At 34.4% G+C, this 23,790-nt stretch overlaps 1 protein-coding gene across 3 annotated transcripts in view; it reads right to left on the reverse strand.

Annotated features, from left to right (window-relative positions):
- The window catches only part of LOC101893229 (capon-like protein), a 506,622-nt gene that overhangs the window by 118,013 nt on the left and 364,819 nt on the right, over window positions 1-23,790 (reverse strand). For all 3 annotated transcript variants that reach the window (XM_059131885.1, XM_059131884.1, XM_059131883.1), the window contains exon 3: window positions 14,924-14,995. In XM_059131885.1, coding sequence (XP_058987868.1) covers window positions 14,924-14,995 — 72 coding nt within the window. The remainder of the gene's footprint in view (window positions 1-14,923; window positions 14,996-23,790) is intronic.

Consider the following 23,790-nt stretch of genomic DNA (forward strand, 5'->3'; position numbering starts at 1 on the left):
AGTTTTGACACATATTCATTCAGGGTTTACCCGACAATCTACATTGAGGAGGCGTTAAATGAAAATTGCACAAAAGTCTGAAATGTCGTAGCATACTTGGTACACAACTTGGTTTTTTTTCAAATTTCTCAACTCGATGCCAAAGGTGTAATAGACGGCAGGCAATAAAGAATGTGGGCTCAGATGTCAGCTAAAACCATAGGGAGGGTAAGAGCTGCTTTTATTATTCTCGCCCAGCTCGTAACTTTATGATAAACGCATGAATATGATAAAGTGTTGAAAGTGAAACTTACTTTCGTCCTTCCATAGCTTAAATGGAGGTTTTATGGTTTTGAATTACGCAGAAGGATGAAAAGAACGAAATATGTACATGCGAAGTGATGTCAGAATTTATTTCGAAACTTTTATCAATAGAACAACACAGTGGAATAAGTAATTGAAAAAAATTGTTGCATTTTTTTTTTTGGTTTGGGTATTTAATGATTGTGGGTGATTTCGAAGAAAATGTTTAATGAAATGTTGATATTTACAGGACATCGGGATAAATGGGACCAATGCCATAAATATTGTTTTATTTTCTTTTTTAAAAATAAAACATTTTAATATTGGTACAATAATAACAAGGTAGGACAGAATGAATTAATTTGAAAAAACACAACCCTGAAGCTAGAGTCCTGTAACAAATTTACCAATATCATATACAACAAGTTGTTTTTATATCCTCCACCATACATAGTATAGAGGGTATATTAAGTTATATTCTTGATCAGTGTAAAATTCTAAGATGATTTAGCCCTGCCCGTCCGTCCGTCTGTTGTAATCACGCCACAGTCATAACGAATAAAGATGGGAAGTTAAATTGTTGCACAGATCAGTCTTTTTTTCTGCAGGCAGGTCAAGTTCGAAGATGGGCTATATCGGTTCACGATATCGTATAGCTCCAAATATAACGGTACCCCCCGATATTGGATATTTTAATGATTATAGCCAAATTTTTCAAAGAAATTGTCCGAAAAATCCAGAAAAGACGTTCCTTCTGAGTATTTTACCCCCTGGAAGAGTATTGTTTATATAGGTCCACAATATCGTATATAATGGTAACTCAAAATATTCGGTATTTTGATGATTTTAATTACATTTTTTAAATGGAATTGACTAAAAATCATATTAGAAGTTCTCTCTAAGAACTAGACTCCCTGGAGAGAAATGTCTATATAGGTCCACGACATTGTATAGCCTCTATATAACATTACCTTCCAATATTCGGTATTTTGATAATTTTAGCGACATTATTAACCGGAGTGGTTTCAAATTTTGTATTTGAAGTTCGTAATGGATGCTACAGCCTAAGACAGAAAATTGTATGTGCAGGTCTACTTCTTCATATAGCTCCCATATAACGGTACCTCCCGATATTCGGTATTTTGATTATTTTAATGGCATTATTCACCGGAATTGTTTCAGATTTCGTATTTAGATTTTGTAATGGGAACTACAATCTGTGCCAAAAAATGGCCTGTGCAGGTCTTCGTATAGGCCCCATATATCAGTACCTGCCTATATTCGGTATTTTGACGATTTTAGGTACAATATTCATCGAAATTGTTTGAAATTTCGTAGTTAAAATTCCTAATAGGTGACAGAAAATTGTCAATGCAGTCCAGATCTTCGTATAGCCCGATATAACGGTACCTCCCTATATTCGGTATTTTAATAATTTTAGCTACATTATTCACCAGATTTTTCAAAGTTCCGTATTTTAATATTGCAATGGCTTATGACAAAAGTTTCCTATTTTCGAATTTTTAACGGATTTTATTTTTATTTTGCAAAATATAATATAATAAGGAATAAAGCTGAAATCTTTCAATTTGATATAGCTGTCACTCATGGTGTATGTGGTTAATACATGGAGGTGGTTTTGGAAATGTATAGCATAATTTCCCGAAAAGTATTAAAATGTACTAAATTTGGGATTGGATAAAGGTATAGAGCTGAAATCCTGAATCTTGAAACAGATGTCACAGTTGTTGTCTGTGGTCAAGATATGGAAGTGGTTTTGCAAATCTGCACTATTATTGTACGAAATGTACCAAGTGGTATTAAATTGGTTATTGGGTGAAAAGAATGAAGCCACAATCCCAAAATTCGATATTGAAATCTCTGTTGATATCTGGGGTTGAGATATGGAGGTTATTTTGGAAATGTGTACCATAATTGTACGAAATGTACTAAATTTGATGTTGGATGAAGGTATAGAGCTGAAATCCTTCAATTTGATATAGATGTCACTCTAGATGACTCTGTTTAAAATTTGGCGGTAGTTTGGAAGTGCCTCCTATATTTGTATGAAATGTACAAAATGGTACTAAAATTGGTATTGGGTAAAGGCATAGAGGTGGAATCTCGAAATATGATATTAGGGCCTTCCTTGATATCTGATATCCGCAAAGAAAGGTCAAAATTGTCAAGGAAAGTAAATATCTTCAAACTTCATATATTTTTAAATATTTTTTCAGCCCACAATAGGTCAAAATTCTGGTTAACAGTAATAATTAATTATATACATATCCGATATTTTTATACCCTACACCACATAGTGGTAAGGGTATTATGTCTATGTGCATTTGTTTGTAACATGGAGAAGGATGCGAGATAGACCCAAACTTACTTTTGAGGATCTCCATAGAATCACTTTCTGAGTTAAATTATGCATGTCACTCCGTCTGTCCATGTATTCTTGTGAACAAAATGCAGGTCGCATTTATTATTCGATTGAGATGAAATTTTCCAAATAACATTTGTTTGGCCTAAGGACGAACCCTATTGAAATTGGAGATAATCGGTAAAAATTTACATATAGCTCCCATGTATATCTTCGTCCGATTTGCCTTTTATTGTGCACCAAACGTGTAATATCAGCCCGAATTGTATGGAATTTTGTTCCCATATATATTGTTCATCCGATTTGTAATTTTTGTCCTGCCGCAATATGCACTCTGTAACAACAATATTTGGGGTAATATATCAAATGCATCTCAGAAATACCTTTGCTAAATTTTATCGAGATCGATTCAGATTTGGATATAGCTCCCATATATAACTTCTTCCGATTTACATTTTATTGTACACCAAATATCTAATGTTTGCCCAAATGGGATGGAATTTGGCACATGCGGCCGAATTGAGTCTATAAGGAAGTATGTCAAATTTGGCGATCGGTTCAGATATAGCTATAGTTCCCATATATATTGTTCATCCGATTTGTTGAATTTGTGCCCCACAGCCGTAATATGCACTCCGTAAAAACGATATTCAGGGAAATGTATACAAATACAGCTCAGAAATATCTTTGTCAAATTTTATCGAGATCGGTTCAGATTTGGATATAGCTCTATATATCTGATTTCAAATTAATTTTGCACCAAATGGGCAATACAAGTCCGAATTTAAAAGACACAAATGCTTCGGCCCATTAAGTCCTTTGAACTTTAAATAATAATTATAATCATAGCGAGTATGATTAAATTCTCCCATAAAAATTGTTATGTGGAGCTCTACTAAATTAGCAGAGTGGTGTAGGACTTTCTTTACTGGTTATTAAATGAAGCATATTGTATTATTTTTATCATATCATCATATTTTGTTTTAAAATGCAATTTATAGGATGACTTTTCTGGGTACAAATTTGCCACATCGCAATTTTTATATCAGACTTTGATCAGGTGCCAATACGGGCAATATTGGACCTCTCCTCGCCTTTGAGAAGAACATTCCACTGGAAAATATACTGAAAAGCATTGCAATACCTCAAATCTGTACAGATTAAACGTAATCAATGTGAACCCTAAAATACAAATTATTGCCTCATTTTGTTAAGAAAAGTGGTCAAATCCTTCAAAATCCTTTGATTTGGGAAGTGCCGTTATTTTTATGTTTATGGGTCTTTGTTGTTCTCTAACGATCAAGAAAACTTCATCCAGGATTATTTCTTCAATTTAGTATGAGTTTCTTATAGGGATAGGATCCTCGACATTCACATTCTTATTCAAATAATCGAATTCACATCAATTCAACCACTGTACGCTGGCGTTGCCTCGAATAACAAGGGTATCATAAATTTCTATAAATCCATAAGCCCTTTATTGAAATACCAAAATTTCTTCGAATGTTTGTCAAAGAAAATTTTGAGAATGTTTTCAACAACAAAGTTCAATCTGACTACAATTAAAAAGTTTGCCACTTTACCAAGAGCTTCGTATGGGAAAACTTGTTATAAATGATTAAAAATATGTATGCTCGCGCACACATATGTATGTGTGCATAGCCGTGTAATGGCAAACAAAACATATGGCACACAGACTCAAACACATATGCGCAATACATATCCTTCATATCCTCTTTGGCGTAGTTATGCAAAGATGCGGATGTGTGGGCTCACTTGTGGCATATACGATTTTGTATCAAAAGCCTGGGAGTAATTTCATTTAAGATATGCCAAAGATTAACTCTTGATTGTTGCCATTATGGTACGCCCAACCATCCTCATAAAATTCTACGAAGGAAATAAAATCGAATGCGAATGTGATTGTGAATGTGAAGAGAGTCACAAGAGTCTTGGCAATACAATCATCGGATTGTGTCAACATTGACATTTGCTACTTAAGCTTTAAATCGCTTTCGTTGGCTTTTTCGTTCTTCCAGCATCAGCAATTTCAGCAGTTCGCCATTTTTTTTTTTTTTGTTTTTTTGTCTTTTTTTTTTTTTTTTTTTTTTGTAAATTTGCTTTTCATGAAGATTTTATATAGCCATTTGGTAAGCGCCTACAATTACACCCGGCAAAGAAGTTTCTGCAGGTCATAACGACAGTGATCAGTGTAAATGTTGACTTTTGTGACACATTTGATTACAATTCTCATTGGTATTATTTTAAGAGCTTAAGATTTGTTCGTCTTAATTTTTTTAGTCGTGCGATTCAATCTTTTGTGAGCATATTTTCCTTTATGGTAATTTGAAATCTGCTTGTTCTTCTAATGGCAAGAATAAATGATGTCAATATTTAGTATCTGCTTTTAGGAGGCATGAAGTCAGCAGTATATGTTGCCTACCATGTTTTGTAGTGATATGGGAAATTTAAAAAAAAAAATCTACATAAATCGGCCATAAAATGCCTGAAAAATTTGTTGGAAATGTTAAAAACACATAAAGGCTATGTCTTTATATTGAACGCCAGCAACAATTTGCATTAGCAATTATTTGGGTAATACATTGTCACATACATATATACTAAATACTACGACATGGTTTCATTTCAGTAAGTTATCAATCCATTGAAAATATGTGGCGGGATATGGAGAACTCTGCAAGGTATGGAGAATTTGTTATATTGGATAAGTTTAAAATGTAAAATAATGTTATACCTCTAGTGGTAAGGGTGTGGGTCTTTGGGCATTTGTTTGTAAAATGCAGAAGGAAGCGAGATAGACCCATACTTACTTTTGAGGATCTTCATAGAATCACTTTCTGAGTCGATTTATGCATGTCAGGACGTCCGTCCATGTATTCTTGTAAACAAATTACAGGTCGCATTTATTATCCGATTGAAAAAAAAAATTTGCGAACAATATTTGTTTAGCCCAAGGACGAACCCTATTGAAATTGGTGATAGTCGGACCAGATTTAGATATAGCTCCAATATATCTTCAACCGATTTCGGGTTAATTGTGTTCCAAATAATAAAAATGACCTGGATTTTAGCACATCCAACCGAATTCAGTCTGGAATCAAGTAAATCAAATTTGGGGAAAGTCGGTTCAGATATAGCTATAGGTTCCATTTATATGTTTCATCCGATTCGGTGTTTAAGTCCCTCCCATGCGTAATATTCACTTCACAACAATTATACTTGGTACCAGATATCAGATACAGCCCCGAAAAACCCCTGCCAAATTCTATCGAGATCGGTTCAGATTCGGATATAGGCCCCATATAAATCTTCAACCGATTTCCAATATCACTCCAAAAGTTCCGAAATTTGGTGTATGCCACCAAATTCAGTCTAAAAGCTAATACATCGAATTCGGAAAAAATTGAGTCAGATATAGCTATAGCTCCTATATATAGGTTTCATCCGATTCGGTTTTTAAGTCCCCCACATTCGTAATATGAAGAATGAAGTTTTGTAGAACTCTGTTGTAACTCTGTCTAATTGTATCAAGATCGGTTCAGAATTGGATATAGCTCCCATATATATCTTCAAACGTTTTCGGGTTATGTGCTCCAAATAGCCAATATAAGTCCAAATGACTTGTATTTTGCTACATCCCACCGAATTCAGTCTAGAAGCAAGTAAATAAAATTTGGGGAAGTTCGGTTCAGATATAGCTCCCATATATATGTTTCATCCGATTTGGGTGTTTAAGTTCCTCACATTTTCCAAGTTTTATCGAGATCGGTTGAGATTTGGATATAGCTCCCATATATATCTTTATATCTAACATCAGCCCAAATGGACTGAATTTTGACAATTACGACTGAATTCAATAAACCAGTACTTCAAATTCGGTGTAAACCGGTTCAGATATAGCTTTAGCTCCCATATATATGTTTTATCCGATTTGGGGTTTAAAGTCCCTTGCAAGCGTCATATGCATCCCACAACAATGATCTCAGATTACGACTGCTCTGAAATAAGTGCATTAAATTTTGTCATATATCTCCCATATTTACTTTTTTTGGATATAACTCCCATATATATCCCCAACCGATTTCGGGTTAATAGTGCACCAAATGACCAATATAAGTCCAAAAGTTCTAAAATTTGGTGTATCCGACCGAATTCAGTCTAAAAGCTAATACATCGAATTCGGAAAAAATTGGGAGCTATAGCTCCCATATGTAGGTTTCATTCCCCACATTCGTAATATGAAGTTTGGTATAAGATTTCAGATACAGCATAGAAATAACTCTGCCAAATTGTATCAAGATCGGTTCAGATTTGGATATAGCTCCCATATTCGGACAGATGTAACAAAATTCAGATATAACTGATTTCGGGTTAATTGTGCACCAAATGGCGAATATCTGCCGAAAAGTCCTGAATTTTGTTACATCCGACCGAATTCAGTCTAGAAACAGGTACATCAAATTTGGATAAAATTGATATATCTTTTAATAAACTCCTTCTCATGCACTCTGTAGCAATATTATTTGGTATAAAATATTAAAATGTCTCCATCAAATTTAGTGAAAATCGACTCAGAATTAAATATGCCTCCCATATATTAGTTCCCTCCGAAACCAAGTTATAACCACTCTAAAGCCAAAGGTTGATTGGTGGTATGGTCTACTTCAAAGAAATTCCCAATATAATTTCTTTTGTTACGGGAGCTCTACCAAATATGCATAGCGGTGTAGGGTGTCATACTTTCGACTTTTTCTTACTGGTTAATTTAAAAAATGTTTTTTTTTTATTTATTTTTTTCTTTTTAATTTTCTATTCATATTAAACTTTCACCTTTAAAAAACAACCACTCAAATGAGTACATGTCATTTACATCCATATGACATGTTATAATTTGAATTTGTCTCCAAATGACATGTGACATTTCCTCCCCCAAAAAAGTATACCTTGCAAAAAAGCACACAACAGAGTTCCAGAGTATCATTTCAATTAATAAAGTTTGTAGATGAATGTGTTTTTTGTTCCTTTTTTCCATTTTCTATTGCGTTGTCGAACGAACAACCAACAATGAAATGTTTACACATGTCAGGTTTTTCTATGGAAGCCTGGTAAAATTACAAAAGAAGCTGAATACAGAATGTGAAAGAAAAACAAAAGGAAAAAAATACATACATATGTATATATACAGTGGTGGCCAATACATATGCAACCTGAAATATTCTTTGGAAAAGGTTTTCATTGGCAAAGCTTCCCTTAAAGGCTTAGCATTTAGATAATGTAAACACAAAAATTAGTACTCCAAATGCACAATTTGTTTAGATTGACAACATTTGTTAGTCAAAACTTTTTACGTCGTACTAAGTTTTCAGTCCTTCAAGGTTATATACATTTTTCAGGTTTTTCCCTATTTCCAAATGAATAATCGGACAATATTTACCTTTTACACCAAAAAGTCTTCAAGATATTTCATTTCGAAGTTTAACATATGTAAACCATAGAAACCAACAATGACCTCAATATTAAATTTCGGAATTTCAGCCCTGTGATTTCCCCCATTACCAAATTTAGTACCATTTAGTACTATTATGGTACTCATATCCAAATCAAGCTCCAAACCTAGATCTCTAAAATACAGATACCAGTAGCGACATTCATATAAAATTGTAGGATTCCAGTTCTATCCCTTCACCCAATACCAGATTTAGTGGCATATTTCAGCTCCTTAATTTCCCCTACTACCAAATTTGGTACCATTTTGTACAATTATAGTATGTATATCCAAAACAGGATCTTCGTCTCATCCACAGAAACTAACAGTGGCATCCCTATCAAATTTCAGGATTTCACCTATATTCCTTTACCCAATACTAAATTTAGTAATATGTAGTACTTTTCGTACAATTATAGTACATATTTCCGAAACAAGACCCATATCTTAACCACAGTCACCAACAGTGATATCTTCTTCAAATTTCAGGATATGGGTTCTATTCCTTTACCCAATACTAAACTTAGTACTATTTAGTACTTTTCGTACAATTGTAGTACACATTTCGAAAACCAATTCTATATCTTTACCTCAGATTCAACAGAGACTTCAATATCAATTTTTGGAATTCCAGCTCTTTCCCTTCACCCAATACCCAATTTAGTACCCCTTATTACTTTTCGAACACTTATAGAACATATTTCCAAAACCAACTCCATATCTCAACCACAGACACCAACAGCGACGTGTATATCAAATTTAAGGATTTCCGCTCTAATATCTCCTGTTACCAAATTTAGTACCATTTAATACAATTATCCAAAAACCAGCTCCTTCTCCCAACCGCAGACGCCAACAGAACGCATATCCAAAACGATCCACATCTCTCCCTCCTAGACACCGATAGTAATCCAAAATGAGTACAATTGAGTACACCTCAAATCAGGACCTCAAAATCAAATTTTCTGATTCCAGCGTTATACATTTACTCAATATCAAATTTAGTAACAATTAGTACTTTTTCGTGTAATTTTAGTACTAATTTGTCATTAGTCAGTCATCGCAATATAAAATTTTACTGTTTGAAATCTATCCCTTCACCCAATACCAACTTTATTGGCATTTAGTACTTTTCGAACAATTATAGTACGTATTTTTATAACAATTTCTCTTTCTCAACTACAGACACCAACATAAAATTTTAGGATTTCAGGTCTAATTTCTCACATTACCAAATTTAGTAGCTTTATTACAATTAGTGGCATCCGTATCAAATTCCAAAATGTCGGCTCTATTTCTTCACCCAATATCAAATTTATTGCTATTTAGTGCACGTCGCTCAATTATAGCACCTCCATATCTCGATCCCAGATACCAACGGAGACCTCAATATCAAATTTCGGGATTCCAGCTCTATCACTTCACCCAATATCCAATTTAGTACCACTTAGTACTTTTCGAAGAATTATAGTGCAAATTTCCAAACCCATCTCCATATCTTAACCTTAGATACCAACAGTGGCATCTATATAAAATTTCAAGATTGCGGCTCTATTTCTCCAGCCAATACCAAATTGAGTACCATTTAGTACTTTTCAAACAATTATAGTACACATTTCAGAAACAACCTCCAAAAGTCCAGGCTACACACGAACAATGATCGTCAGATTTGAAGCACTACCTATTCAACTAATGTCAAATTATACCAAATATAGTTCTATTTAGTACTTTTCGTACATTTGTAGTACACAATTCCAAAACCACCTACCTACACAAAACAAAATTTCAAAATTTCAGCTTCATCCGTTCACCCAAACCGTTTCAAATATAGTACCATTCAGTACAGTTCACAAACTTAGTACACACTTCCAAAACCACCTTCTTATATTAAAATTATTTTCCAACTTTGATTCTCTTACCGAATTTATAGTTTTTAGCTCATATAATATCCAATGGTACCACTTTTGAAGTTTAGTACAATTTTAGAACTTAACCATAAAGTTTGAATTTCCGATAACGCTTTGGTACATCTATCTCTTTATCTATTTAAATATAGATATTTTGATGTTTTCATCACGTTTTTACATTGAGTTTTTTAAAGCAAAGAAATAGTCTATTTTAAAATAGCCATAACTCCTTAAATATTGACATTTCGGTATTTTCAGCACGTTTTTGCATTGAGTTTTTAAAGCAGAGAAATAGGCTATTTCAAACTGACCATAATTCCTTAAATATTGACATTTCGGGGGTTTTAGCAAGTTTTTACATTAAGTTTTTAAAGAGGAAAAAATAGGCTATTTCAAAATGGCCATAACTCCTTAAATATTGACATTTTGGGATTTTAAGCACGTTTTTACATTAAGTTTTTAAAGAGGAAAAATAGGCTATTTTAAAATGGCCATAACTCCTTAATTATTGTCATTTCGGGGTTTTTTATATTGAGTTTTTTAAAGAAGAGAAATAGGCTATTTTGAAATGGCACTTCATCAGTGTCTCTCATTCCAAAATTTTGAATTCTAGCTCATTCTGTTTGTCCAGCAAAAAGTATTCAGTTTTTCGACATTTTAAAATTTTTCGTATCATTTCCAACTCATTTCAAAAAACTTGCCTTATCACACGCCTACGCACCAAGACTCACCCTCATTGGAAAAAGTGGAGGGTGGTATAATGTCAAAACTTATTGGCAGGACATTGATAAAAGACAACCTGACGAGAAGAATCTGGAAGCTGCAACAGTGAACAACAAATTGCTAATTTACATTAATAGTGACACACTATTTTCAGAACGTTTAACAGTTGGTCCAAGGATTGCCCATATTTTTCCCAGGTGCTGCTTGGACTTTCTACTGGCAATCTATCCTAATTTTACCTGAAGAGGCAATATGCGAATTAATTAGTTTTTGAAACATATCTTTTAAATATCTATAGTGGCCCTAACCGATTTTATTATTTCCTCGTAGGTTTCTTTTGAAATACAACTAAAGCAGTTATAAACAAATAAAAAAATTATAGATATTTATTGATTATGATATTTCCAAAATGATTTAAAACTTGTATCTATATGTGTTCAAGAACATATTTGAGAAAGACAAACAATACAGAGACCATTGACAATATTGGGATATTGTCAATGGAAAAAATACTAATTTGATTGTAGCAAATTCGAAGGACTACCAAAGAAATATTTGCCATTTTTTGTGGCTTATTTTTAAATCACCACCCCCCCCCCCCCCCCCCCCCTATGTCAAACATTTTTTAGGGCCACAGACAAAGAAATTGATTGTCAACGATGTGTATAAATATTTCATCATTTATTGGTCCTACAAAATATGACAAATGTTCAAAGCTAATCATTACACCCAAAGGAACCGTAATCAAATAAGAAAATTGCTATGGGAAACAGTATGCATTCTTTTGAGTAGCCAACAATTCAATAGAACAAATCAATATGTAATACCCTTACCTATTTCAAACTTTAATAAAGTTTTGAGGAAATAATAAATATATAAAGTCTTTTAATTTTCAGTAATTGAAGAAGAAATTTGAATTTACAGGAAAAATATGCATTGGCTGTCTGGATCCTTTATAAAGAAACCCAGTAAAGAATGTCCTAAAGTTGGGCGGGCCCGACTTTATGATACCTTACACCACTTTGCTAAGTTAGTAGAGCTCCACATAACAATTAAAAGTTTTTTATAGGAGAATTCAATCATACCCGCTATGATTATAATTATAATTTAAAGTTCAAAGGACTAAATATGCCGAAGCATTTGTATCTTTTAAATTAGGAATTGTATTGCCCATTTGGTGCAAAATTAATTTGAAATTAGATTAAGATATAAATGGGAGCTATATCCAAATCTAAAACGATCTCGATAAAATTTGGCAAAGATATTTCAGAGCTGTATTTGATATATTTCCCTGAATATCGTTGTTACGGAGTGCATATTACGGCGTTTGGTAAAAAATACAACAAATCGGATTAACAATATATATGGGAGCTATAGCTATATCTGAACCGATCTTCACCAAATTCGGCATACTAGCTTCTAGACTCAATTCCGTCTTATGTGCCAAATTCCATTCCATTTGGGCATATATTCGACGCTTGGTGCACAATAAAACGTAAATCGGACGAAGTTATATATGGGAGATATATCCAAATCTGAACCGATCTCGATAAAAATTAGCAAAGGTATCTCTGAGATGTATTTGATATATTTCCCCAAATATTGTTGTTACAGAGTGCATATTACGGCTGCGGAGGACTAAAATAACAAATCGGGTGAACAATATATATGGGACCTATAGCTATATCTGAAGCGATCTTCACCAAATTTGACATACTACCTTATAGACTCAATTCGGTCGTATGTGCCAAATTCCATCTCATTTGGGTAAATATTAGACGTTTGGTGCACAATAAAAGGCAAATCGGACCAAGATATATATGGGAGCCATATCTTAATTTTTACCGATTATCTCCAATTTCAATAGGGTTCGTCCTTGGGCCAAACAAATGTTGTTTGGAAAATTTCATCTCAGTCGGATAATAAATGCGACCTGCATTTTTTTCACATGAATACATGAGCAGACGGACGGACGGACAGATGGACTGACATGCACAAATCAACTCAGAAAGTGATTCTATGGAGATTCTCAAAAATAACTATGGGTCTATCTCGCTTCCTTCTCCATGTTACAAACAAATGCACAAAGACATAATACCCTTATCACTATGTGGTGTAGGGTATAATGAAACGTATGGGAACTAAATTTTTTTCTTTGTGGTGTAGTGCACATTACTCATGTGAGGGACTTAAAACCCCAAAACGGATGAAACATATGTATAGGAGCTATAGGTATATCTCAACCGATTTTCACCAAATTGAAAGTATTTATTTGTAGGATGAATTCAGACGGAATTTACATAGATTCAGTTCATTTCATTTAGTTAGTAGCTGTGGTTCGGTATTCTTTATTTTAGCACCTGAACTTGAACTGAACCCTTTCTTGTTTTATACGGAAAATTATTTTCTGTGAAAATTACGCACTTTTGTGGAGGGGGAACATGAGGGAGAGGACCTATATTGTTCATTTTCGAACTCGATCTAAGTTTGACAATAATTTTACCAAGTTTGGACCAAATCGAATACTCCCTTCTAGAGTTATCATGCGCACCAGCCAGCCAGATAAACAGACAGACGGACTGACGGACTACCCTACATCAACTACAAATGTCCTGAAACGGATTTGGTTTAAAGATACCTAAGGTCTAAAACCGTTATTTCGATAAGGCACGTTTTGGCCGCATTAAATGATATATACCCTCAGAATCGGTTCAGTTATAGCTATAGCTCCCATATATATGTTTCATCCGATTTTAGGTTTCTTGTGCACCAAATGATTAATTCAGTCCAAATGGCGTGAATTTTGGCACTTCCGACTGAATTGAGTATAGAAATAAGTACATTAAATTTGATGAAAATCGGTTCAGATATAGCTTTAGCTCCCATATATATGTTTCATCCGATTTGGTGTTTAAATCCCTCAAATTCGGAAAATGCAGGGTGCAAGAATAATATTTGGTACTAGATATCAGATACAGCCAAGAAATAGCTGTTTTCAATTTTATGAAGATCGGCTCAGATTTGGATATAGCTCCCAAATAGCTAATATTAGCCCAAATGGAGTGAATTTTCGCAATTCAACCGAGTTTAGCATAGAAGCAAGAATTTCAAATTAGCTCCCATATATATGTTTCATCCGACTTTGTGTTTAAATATCCAACTTTCGGAATATGCACTCTACCATAATCATAGAGCTCAGAATTGCGAAAACTCTACTGAAAATGAATAGTGGTGTAGGGTATCATAAAGTCGGCCCTGACCGACTTTTAACCATTCTTTACTGGTTTACATCAGGGATCAATTATTTCAATTACATGTCTTACAGTTATGTCCATATAAGATGCAATTTGGTTTTGATTGCATGGCAACTTTTGGCCCAACCTGTATATTATCGGCGTACTTGGTTCTCCATACTCTTAAACTGACATAAAACGAAATTTAGATTTAAACTTGCCTTACAAATTGGATTTTGGCAGAATTAACATTTATTTCATTTATGTGATCAAGTAGCTTGTTGTCAAGTGATAACAGCATTCTCAAAAGGAGTGTTGTCATCTAGACAACTGCCGAAAAGGGGAAAGAAAATACAATGGTATCAAAGATTAATCCACAATTCACCAAAAAAAAATCAAATCAAAAAGCGAAAAGGGAAATAAAAGGTTGTTGATAAACGAAAACGGTATCCCAATAAGAAACAACACAGAACTTCTTCACAAAGATCAGAATATAAATCAAGGTATGTAATCCCAAGTAAACTGATGTTATGCCTCCACACACACACACAGAGAGACCTTTCTATTTACACACAAATTTATTTGCCGAAGGTATTAGCCAATAACTTTGATATTCAAACAGAACAGCAAGGGTCCTGCATAATTTTGCGGCAAATGAATTCAAGTATCGAACAAAATAAAATGAATGTTCAAAGGTCTACCTGTACGAAATGAACTTAATAATATTAAATTCATTTAGTTTATCGATATGCCTGTATGTTGGCCGGCCATTGTCCCTGGGTTTTGTTTTGTTGAAAAATAATATTAACATCCTTTTTGGGGATATTTGTGTATAACGCCCCGGAGGCAACATTTAATATACAATGGAATTTACAACAAATAAACTTACCCGAATTCTTCGCATGGCCTGTACAATCTCAGCACGTGTGTTTGGGCGGGGTACCTCCTCCCAACCCACAAACTGTAAAAGAGAAGAAAAGGAAATAAAGATTTTAAATTAAATTTATAGTTCGTTTTGGGGGGGGGGAGGTGTGTTGGTGCGGCAAAATGTAAAATTTCAATACGCTACTGAGTTAAGATTTTATTCAAAAAACGGGTCTGACAATTTTTGCTTGTAGTCGACCCGCAAAAACCACACATGTCAAACATAAATCTTTAGAAATGCTAATGTTAGATAAGAGAATAACAGGGCAATCGGTGGTGGTGGCATACAAAAGTTATGGAAATTTAAGATAAGGCCATAACTATTTGCAAGAATATAAGAGAATGAATGATATACAGGAGAATAACAGGTAAACATACTCAACTTTATGATTAATTAAAACTTGTGTAAATTAAAACCTATCTGAATTCAAATGCTGACAGAGTTTGACAGTCATTGAAAGTAGCCGTCCTGTTGATAACCCAGCAAGAATATCGTAACAAAAGGAAGCATTGAAAAAGTCCATAGTTTTAATTGCGTATTCATTGATTTTTATACCCTCATCCATATGGCTAGAGAGGGTATATATCATTTGATACGGCCAAAACGTGCCTCATCGGAAAAACGCTTTTAGACTCTAGGTCCCTTAGATCAAATCCGTTTCAGGACATTTGGAGTCGATCTGGCGATCTCCGTCCCTCCGTCTGGCTGGCTGGTGCGCACGATAACTCTCGAATGGAGTATCCGATTTGGTCTAAACTTGGTACATCGTAATATTATTGTCAAACTTACATTGAGTATTAAGATAAGCAATATCGGTCCAAACCAAAGGTCGAAATTTTCAAAAAAAAAAAAAATTATTTTTCTGCACAGAAAGAGAAAGGATAATTCGATTTGGCTCCAATGTTGCAAATCCTAAGTGCCTAAATGGAAAAATTAATTTTGAATAATTTTTACTCTTATAAAATGTACTATAAGAGTCCGATTGTCTTCAAACTGCACGTATTAAAATATTTTTATTAACCTTAGATTTAATGTCAAGATGGGGAATATCGCTCCATTCCTTCGGCTACCTCCTTCACAAAGTATCAAAATTTTGAATATAAATGTCGCTCATAAAACACGAAATTAACATGCGATTCCAATCGGACTTGGCACATCTCAATATTTCCATCAATTCCATTTCCATTTATATCATATTTTTTAGTTCCGTTACGAAGCGGTCAATATTGGCCCATTCCTTCGGAACCTACGCCATTGAGGGTCAAAAATTTGAATAATCATAGCAAAAGTCAAAATATGTTTAAATAATTCAACGTTGACTGAAGGTATACAACCGTCGGCAAAACCGACAGATACTTTTTAACTTGTTCGATTAAGAATTCGTAGCTCTTTGTAGGCTTTTGATTTGGGATTAGGTAGAAGCTAAGAGTTGGCACAGAGCTGCTATTTTTCTGCAATCAGGTCTTGGTTACACCAGTCCATCGTCACAGCATCTTTGAATACGTACGGTTCAATGACACCACCAGCTCATAAACCGTCGAAATCTGTAACATTTTCTGGATGCATTTGTAGCTCTTCCAATACTTCTGGCTGACCTTCACTCTAAAATCCACAATCCACGCTGAACACAATTGAGATGGAAGAAGCGCCCGATTAACTTGTATTTACTTTGGGATGTCCATCCTTTGGCAGAGGATTTATAAAGTCCATTAAAACTTAGCAAGAAGATCGAATTCAAAATTTGGAATCTTTTTTTTTATACCTCAATTTATATAGGCTGCGAGTATCAGAAAAATGTCTGTTCCTCATTGGAATCGATAAAAACCATGTGGTGAAATTTGAAAATTTTCAAAACAAAAAAAAAAAAAAAAACTTTGAAAATACTTTTCAAATCATAAAAATACCTTATATAGAGAGTTACTATTATAAAGCGGCCTATACGAACGCGGAGACCTGCATAGGCAAATTTTGTCACAGCCCTTTATAATATTCAAATACGAATCTTGAAAAAAATACGGTACATAATAATATCTCAAAAATATCGAAATACCGAATAGAGGGAGGTACCGTTATATGGGGGCTATATGAACACTTGGACCTGCACAGGGAAATTTCCGTCACAGGTCGTAGTACCCGTTAGGAATTGCAAATGCGAAATTTTAAACAATTCCGTTGAATAAAGTCACTAATATCATCAAAATACCGAATATAATGAGGTTCGGTTATATGGGGGTATACGAAAATGTGGACCTGCATACGGAATTTTCTGTCACAGGCTTATAGTACTTATGCAACTACGAAATTTTAAACAATTCCGGTGGATAATATAGTTAACATCATCAAAATACCGAATAAAGGGAGGTACCGTTGTGTGGAGACCCATACGAAGACGGGTTTCTGCGTAGGCAAATTTTGTCATCGGCTATTACAACATTCAAATGCAAAACTTGAAAAACATCCAGTAAATAATGTCACAAAAAAAACAAAATTTTAAATATTGGGAGGTACCGTTTTATAGGGGCTATACGAATTTTCCGTCACAGGCCGTTGTACCCGTTAGGAACTGCAAATAATAATTTGAAACCATTTCTGTGAATAATGTCGCTATAATCATCAAAATGCCAAATATAGGCAGGTACTATACAAAGATCTGGACCTGCATACGCAATTTATTACCTAAAGTACCTTTTAAGAAGTGCAAATACGAGATTTGAAACAATTCCGATGGATAAAATAGTTAAAATCATCGAAATGCCGAATACAGGGAGTTGCCGTTAAGTGGTACCAAAATGTGGACCTATATAGCCCACTTCCAAAACCAAAAGTAAAAACATACATCTGAGTACATTTTTATCACCCTACTTAATTTTGTTCGGAAGCTACAGTGATTTCCACAGACGGACAGATGGACAGACAGGCGGACGGATGGACATAGAATTTTATGCTAATCAAGAATATATAAACTTTGTGGGGTCGAAAATGAAAAAGAATATTTGGAGATGTTACAAACGGAATGACAAACTTAATATACCCTCCATACTATGGTGGAGGGTACACAATATGATCAGGTCTATAGGTTTTATAACCAAAATGTTTCTTCATGTCATATTTCAAAATGTTGGCATGCAACAGCATGCAAATCATCATCACCATCGTTCAACACAAAAAGGGCTTACCGCATTCACCTCTTGTTCATTCATCCGACTTTTTGGATTGTGGTCTACTGGGCTAATACCGTAACAAAACTGACCAAATATCAGCTCCAACTACGGCCGTTTCGACCCCTAACCATCGACCTAACTGTGAATTGTCCATTCATGGGAATGAATGTACTGCCCTGATTCATTGCATAATCTGAGTAAAACTCATCACACAAAGCCTTCAACCTGAACCAAAAATAATTAAGGAAAATAAATACCGACCTTAGCACTATCACAATGGCCATTGTGGTTGTATTCATTTTTTGAAAGTATTGTCAAAGGATTCTATTGGATTTAATGGATATTATGGAAAGGATAATATATAAACCGAAAAATTCAATCAATCTCCAGGAAAGCGGAAAGCCTAAGAACAATCGAAAATAAAACAATAGGAAAAACTAGAAAAAAGGAAATCAATCAAAGGTTATGCCAGCCTTTTCTTAACCAAAATCTTGGTGTTAAAGAAACCATGAATAGTCCAATACAAATGAACAAATCTTGGGATTAAGACAACTGAACTGAACTGAACAACAACTAAGGCTGTCAATTGTAATTTCCTCTTTATCCCCTGTTCATTCACCATGGGTTTCATTCAAATCCTTTGAGCAGTGGCAGCAGCAAGTGTTCAGGCATAGAGGCGTTAAGTGGTACAACAATGGCGAGCCCGATGATGATGATGATGACGATGATTCATCAATGGTTCAATGATTTCATTCACTGTGAAGGATTTCTCCATTCTTTCCTTTTTCTTTCGGCGTAAGAATTTTTGTTCTCTCGCTTGAAGAGCTTTAAAGAAAATGTTCAAGTGTAAATCATTGAAATCATGGTGTGCTTTTTTCGTAGACATTGAGTCCTTGGCTTAGATGATTTACCACTCAAGGTCTGGGTGGAAGGAAGAGAACATTCACACCAATTCTCTACCAAAATAAATGGCTATATCATGTTGTTATGAAATTCGGGATTATATTTCAAGTGCCTAAAAACATCTGTCATTGGAATATTCTCCCAAACACTTTAAGTAATGCCCTCTTAAGCAATTTAAAACTTTAAGGATATCATTTTGAAATAAATTGTTTTTGGTTTGATGTTGTAATTTTGTTTGCCAGATACAATTGTAGGAATTTAAATAAGTTTTCCACTTTTTTTGCACACAGAGCTCTTGGGGGCTCTTTTGTTAAAAATGTTGTTAACATGTTAACATTCGAATAACAAGAAGTTAAAAAATTCACTCTTGATATATTAGGAAACTCTTAAAATATTTGGAAAATTTAGATTAAACAGACAGATTGTAAAGAGTGACTTTTTGGCAACTCTGGCTTAAATAGCTCACACATGTTTCATGTTTTGTTTCACTGTCAAACATCATCAGTTTGGTCTGTAATTGAACCATATATTGTCTTTAAAACGAAGAATGCTGGCAAATCATTAAATTTTACTAACACAAGTAAAAACGTATCAGTCGGTTTTGCCGACAAATATATACCCTCAGTCAATGCTCGATTATTTAAATATATTTTGACTTGTGTTATTATTATCCAAATTTTTGAACCTCTATGGAGTAGGTTCCAAAGGAATGGGCCAATATATTCCATTTCGTATCGGACCTAAATAAATATGATACAAATATAGCGGCATGCCTGGTTTGAACTATATTTTTTGAATTGAGGTCTCTTTATGTGACATATGTTAAAATGTGTGTGCCTGGTACCGGATATAGTCGACAGAAGTAGCAATTACACGAAAAAACATTTATATCTAGTTTTATGCGAAATCGTAAAATCCATATTCATCTTCAGGTTTCTGGCTGAGAGAAATATTTAGATATAGCCAATTGTAAAGAATCGCTGACTTGTTTCGCATGTTATGACAGATACATTAATTGAAAATTCTCACCCTTTGTGGGTGAGATAATAGAAGCGGTTGGCAGATATCTACTATCTTCCCAACAGATCTCGCGTTAGCAAAAATGTTTGTATGTGTGAAATCTGAAGAGAACCGGATGCTTATTTTGTTTTTTTTTAGCGTTTTATTTTTTAATCTTGAACCCTATGTCCGGAGGTACCAGAAGAAATTGTCCGATCTCTACCATCTTTATAACAGACCTTGTGTTGATAGAAATATTTAGATGAACCAAGTCGGATTTTAATTTCGCGTTTTAAGAGTGGAACGATATATACCATCTTCGCAGCATATATTGGGTTTATAAAAATATTGGGATGAGTGAAATTTGAAGACAATCGGATTCTTACATCACACTTTATAAGAGTTATGTTTTTTCAAAATATTGACCCTTGATGGAGTTGACCGATATTATATATTTTTGCACCCGACCTAGAACTGACTCAAATATTATGATTTGCAAAGTTGGAGAAAAATCGGATTCACATTTTTTTTTTTAATGTCGGCCTTTTGTAGGGTAGTTATCAGAGGGAGTAGGCCGATATATTCCATCTTAACACCAGCCCTTGGGTTCATAGCAATATTATGATGTGTAAAATTTGAAGACAATCGGACTCTTACATCATATTTAATAAGAGTTGTAATTATTGACAATTTTGACCCCTTGTGGGGAGGTACTTGATAGAGTGGACCGATATTGTCCATTTCCGCACCTGGCCTAGCACTGACGCAAATATTAAGATTCGGAATTTTGGAGCAATATCGTATTATTATTCTCTTTCTGCGCAGAAAATATATATTTTTAAAATGTCGACCTTTTATGGAGGAGGAACCAGAAGGAGTGAATTGATGTATTCCATCTTAACGCCAGATCTTTTGTTTATAAGAATATTGGTGTGTATGAAATTTGAAGACAATCGGAATCTTACATCTGACTATATACGAGTTATAATTATTCAAAATTTAGACCTAGAACTCACACAAATATTAGGATTTGCAAAGTTGGAGCAATATCGGATTATTTCTTCTCTTTCTGTGCAGAAAATTTATTTCTTGAAAATTTCGGCTTTTGTGGGGGAGGTACCAGAAGGAGTGGACCGATATTGTCCATTTCCGAACTGACAAAAATATTACGATGTACCAAGAGTTATTGTGCCCACCAGCTAGCCAGACAGACAGACTGACAGACAGTTAACAGACTTGGCACATCGCAATATTTCCATCAACTCAAGATCTGTCATAAAGATGGTAGAGATCCGACTATTTCTCATGGTACGTTCCCCATATAGGGTTCACGATGTTGAAAAACAAGACCTTCAAAGAAAGCAAAATAAGCATCTAACTCTCTTCAAATTTCATACATACAAAAATTTTTCGCAAATATAATATTGGCCCATTCCTTCAAAACCTACTCCATACCAACCATTTGAATAATCATAACGGAAGTACAAATATTTTTCATGTATAACCTGGACTAATGGGGGTTATTTTGGAAATGTGCACTATAATTGTACGAAAAGTACTGAATGGCGTTAATTTTCGATCACTGTGTCTAGGATAGAGAGATGTAGATTATTTTGGATGTGGTTTTTGTATTAGGTGAAGGATATAGATAAAATTCTAAAATTTGATATTAAGGTCACTGCTGGTATCTGAGGTTTAGATTTGGAGCTGAGTTTGGAAATCCATCCTATATTTCTTCTTCTTTGTGCGTTTCGTTTTTTTTTTTCAAATCTTGAACCCTATGTGGGACAGGTAGCAAAAGAAATGGTCCGATCTCTACCACCTTTATAAGAGATCTTGTGTTGATGAAAATATTGAGATGTACCAAATTTGGAATGGAATCGGACATTAGTTTCGCTTTTTATGAGCTACGTGGATATTCGAAATTTTGAACCTTTGTGGGGGAGGTATCAGAAGGAGTGAACCGATATATCCCATCTTCACAACAGATCTTTTTTCACAATGAAATTATAAGAACATTTTTCAGAAAATTTGGGAAACGAACTAATTTTTCTTGTCCCTTCTATTTGGGTTACTTTGTGATGTTAACTTTCAAAACGCCGATACAAGACACATACTTCAATCAATTGTTATACTTCTTCAAATACTTTGCAATGCATTCGAAAAAAAAAACATTTTAAATTAGTTGTGTGTTCGTTGTTCAGTATTTTGACATTGATGAAAACTTGCCGTTAATAGACGGTGATTGATCTCCAACAGACGCAAATAGTATTTTGGTTGATTATTTGCAATTTGTTTCATGTTTTCAATTAAAATTTATTTAATTATTTACGAAATTGCTAAATTGCTTCTGCGAAGAGGGAGGAGAAGGTTTTATTTGAACAGGTATTGTGTGGATCCGTAAAATGGTTCAGTTTTCATGTATTTTGAAATACAAAAAAATATTCGAAGCGACGTCCGCCCGTTCTCCTGTCTGTGGAAATAACTCTAGCTTCCGAGCGAAATGAAGTGGATTGATAAAATATTACTTAGATGTGTGTTTTTGGTATTTAAAAGGGTGCACGTTTTGCCATATAGCACTCATATAACTTGACACAGAGATTTAGTTTTTTTTTTTTTGGGTGGGCGATTTAGTCATAGTTTTATTCCGAAATTGCTGTAAAATTGGGAATACATGCTTCCCATTATATAAGAAACATCCTTGTATAGAAGTGTCAATATGGGTTTAATTTGTGGTGTAGTCTCCACATAACTGCACCTCTATATAAGATGAATTTAGAGATATTATTCACCAGAATATATCCATAACATAAATTGCATATACAGGTCCATGTCGTATAGGCTATAATGTAACGGTAACTTACTATATTCCTTATTTTTATGATTTTTAGCAGTATTTTTCAATGGCCTTTTTGTTAAAAAAATTGGCGTTCCTTCCAAATGATGGAGGACATTCAAATTTCGTCCCGTCAAAACATACTAATTTTTTACTTGTTATACCCACAGCTATATGGCTACAGATTATATATATCATTTGTTACGACCAAAATGTACCTCATCGATATAACGGTTTTATGCCCTAGGAATCTTTGGACCTTTACTCCAGTAAATTTGGAGTCAATCTATGGGTATCCGTCCGTCCATCTGTCTGGCTGATGCGTACGACAACTCTCGAATGGAGTAACCGATTTGTTCACAAGTTGGCACATCGTATTATCGGCAAAACGTCAATATTTTATACCCTCCACCATAGTATGGAGGGTATATTAAGTTTGTCATTCCGTTTGTAACACCTCGAAATATACATTTTAGACCCCAAAAAGTATATATATTCTTGATCAGCATAAAATTCTATGCCAATTAGCGACGTCCGTCCGTCTGTTAGTCTATCCGTCGGTCCGTCTGTGGAAATCACTCTAGCTTCCGAACGAATTGAAGTAGATTGATGAAATTTTACTCAAATGTATATTATGTCTGCAGGACTTTTGGTATTGAAAACGGGAAATGTAGGTCCACGTGTTGGTATATATGATTTTTGCGACAATGAAGTCCGAAATGGATACTACAGTCTATGACAGAAAATTGTCTGTGCAGGTTCACGTCTGCACAGACGTACCTCCCATATAACTGTATCTCCCGATATTCGGTACTTTGTTGATTTTCGCGACAATATTCATCGGAAATGTTTCAAATTTGGTATTTGAAGTTTGAAGCGAATACTACATTCTATGACAGAAAATTGTCTGTGCAGGTCCACGACTTCGTATA

Source organism: Musca domestica, unplaced genomic scaffold, assembly GCF_030504385.1.
Source record: "Musca domestica strain aabys unplaced genomic scaffold, Musca_domestica.polishedcontigs.V.1.1 9, whole genome shotgun sequence".
Classification (NCBI taxonomy): Eukaryota; Metazoa; Arthropoda; class Insecta; order Diptera; family Muscidae; genus Musca; species Musca domestica.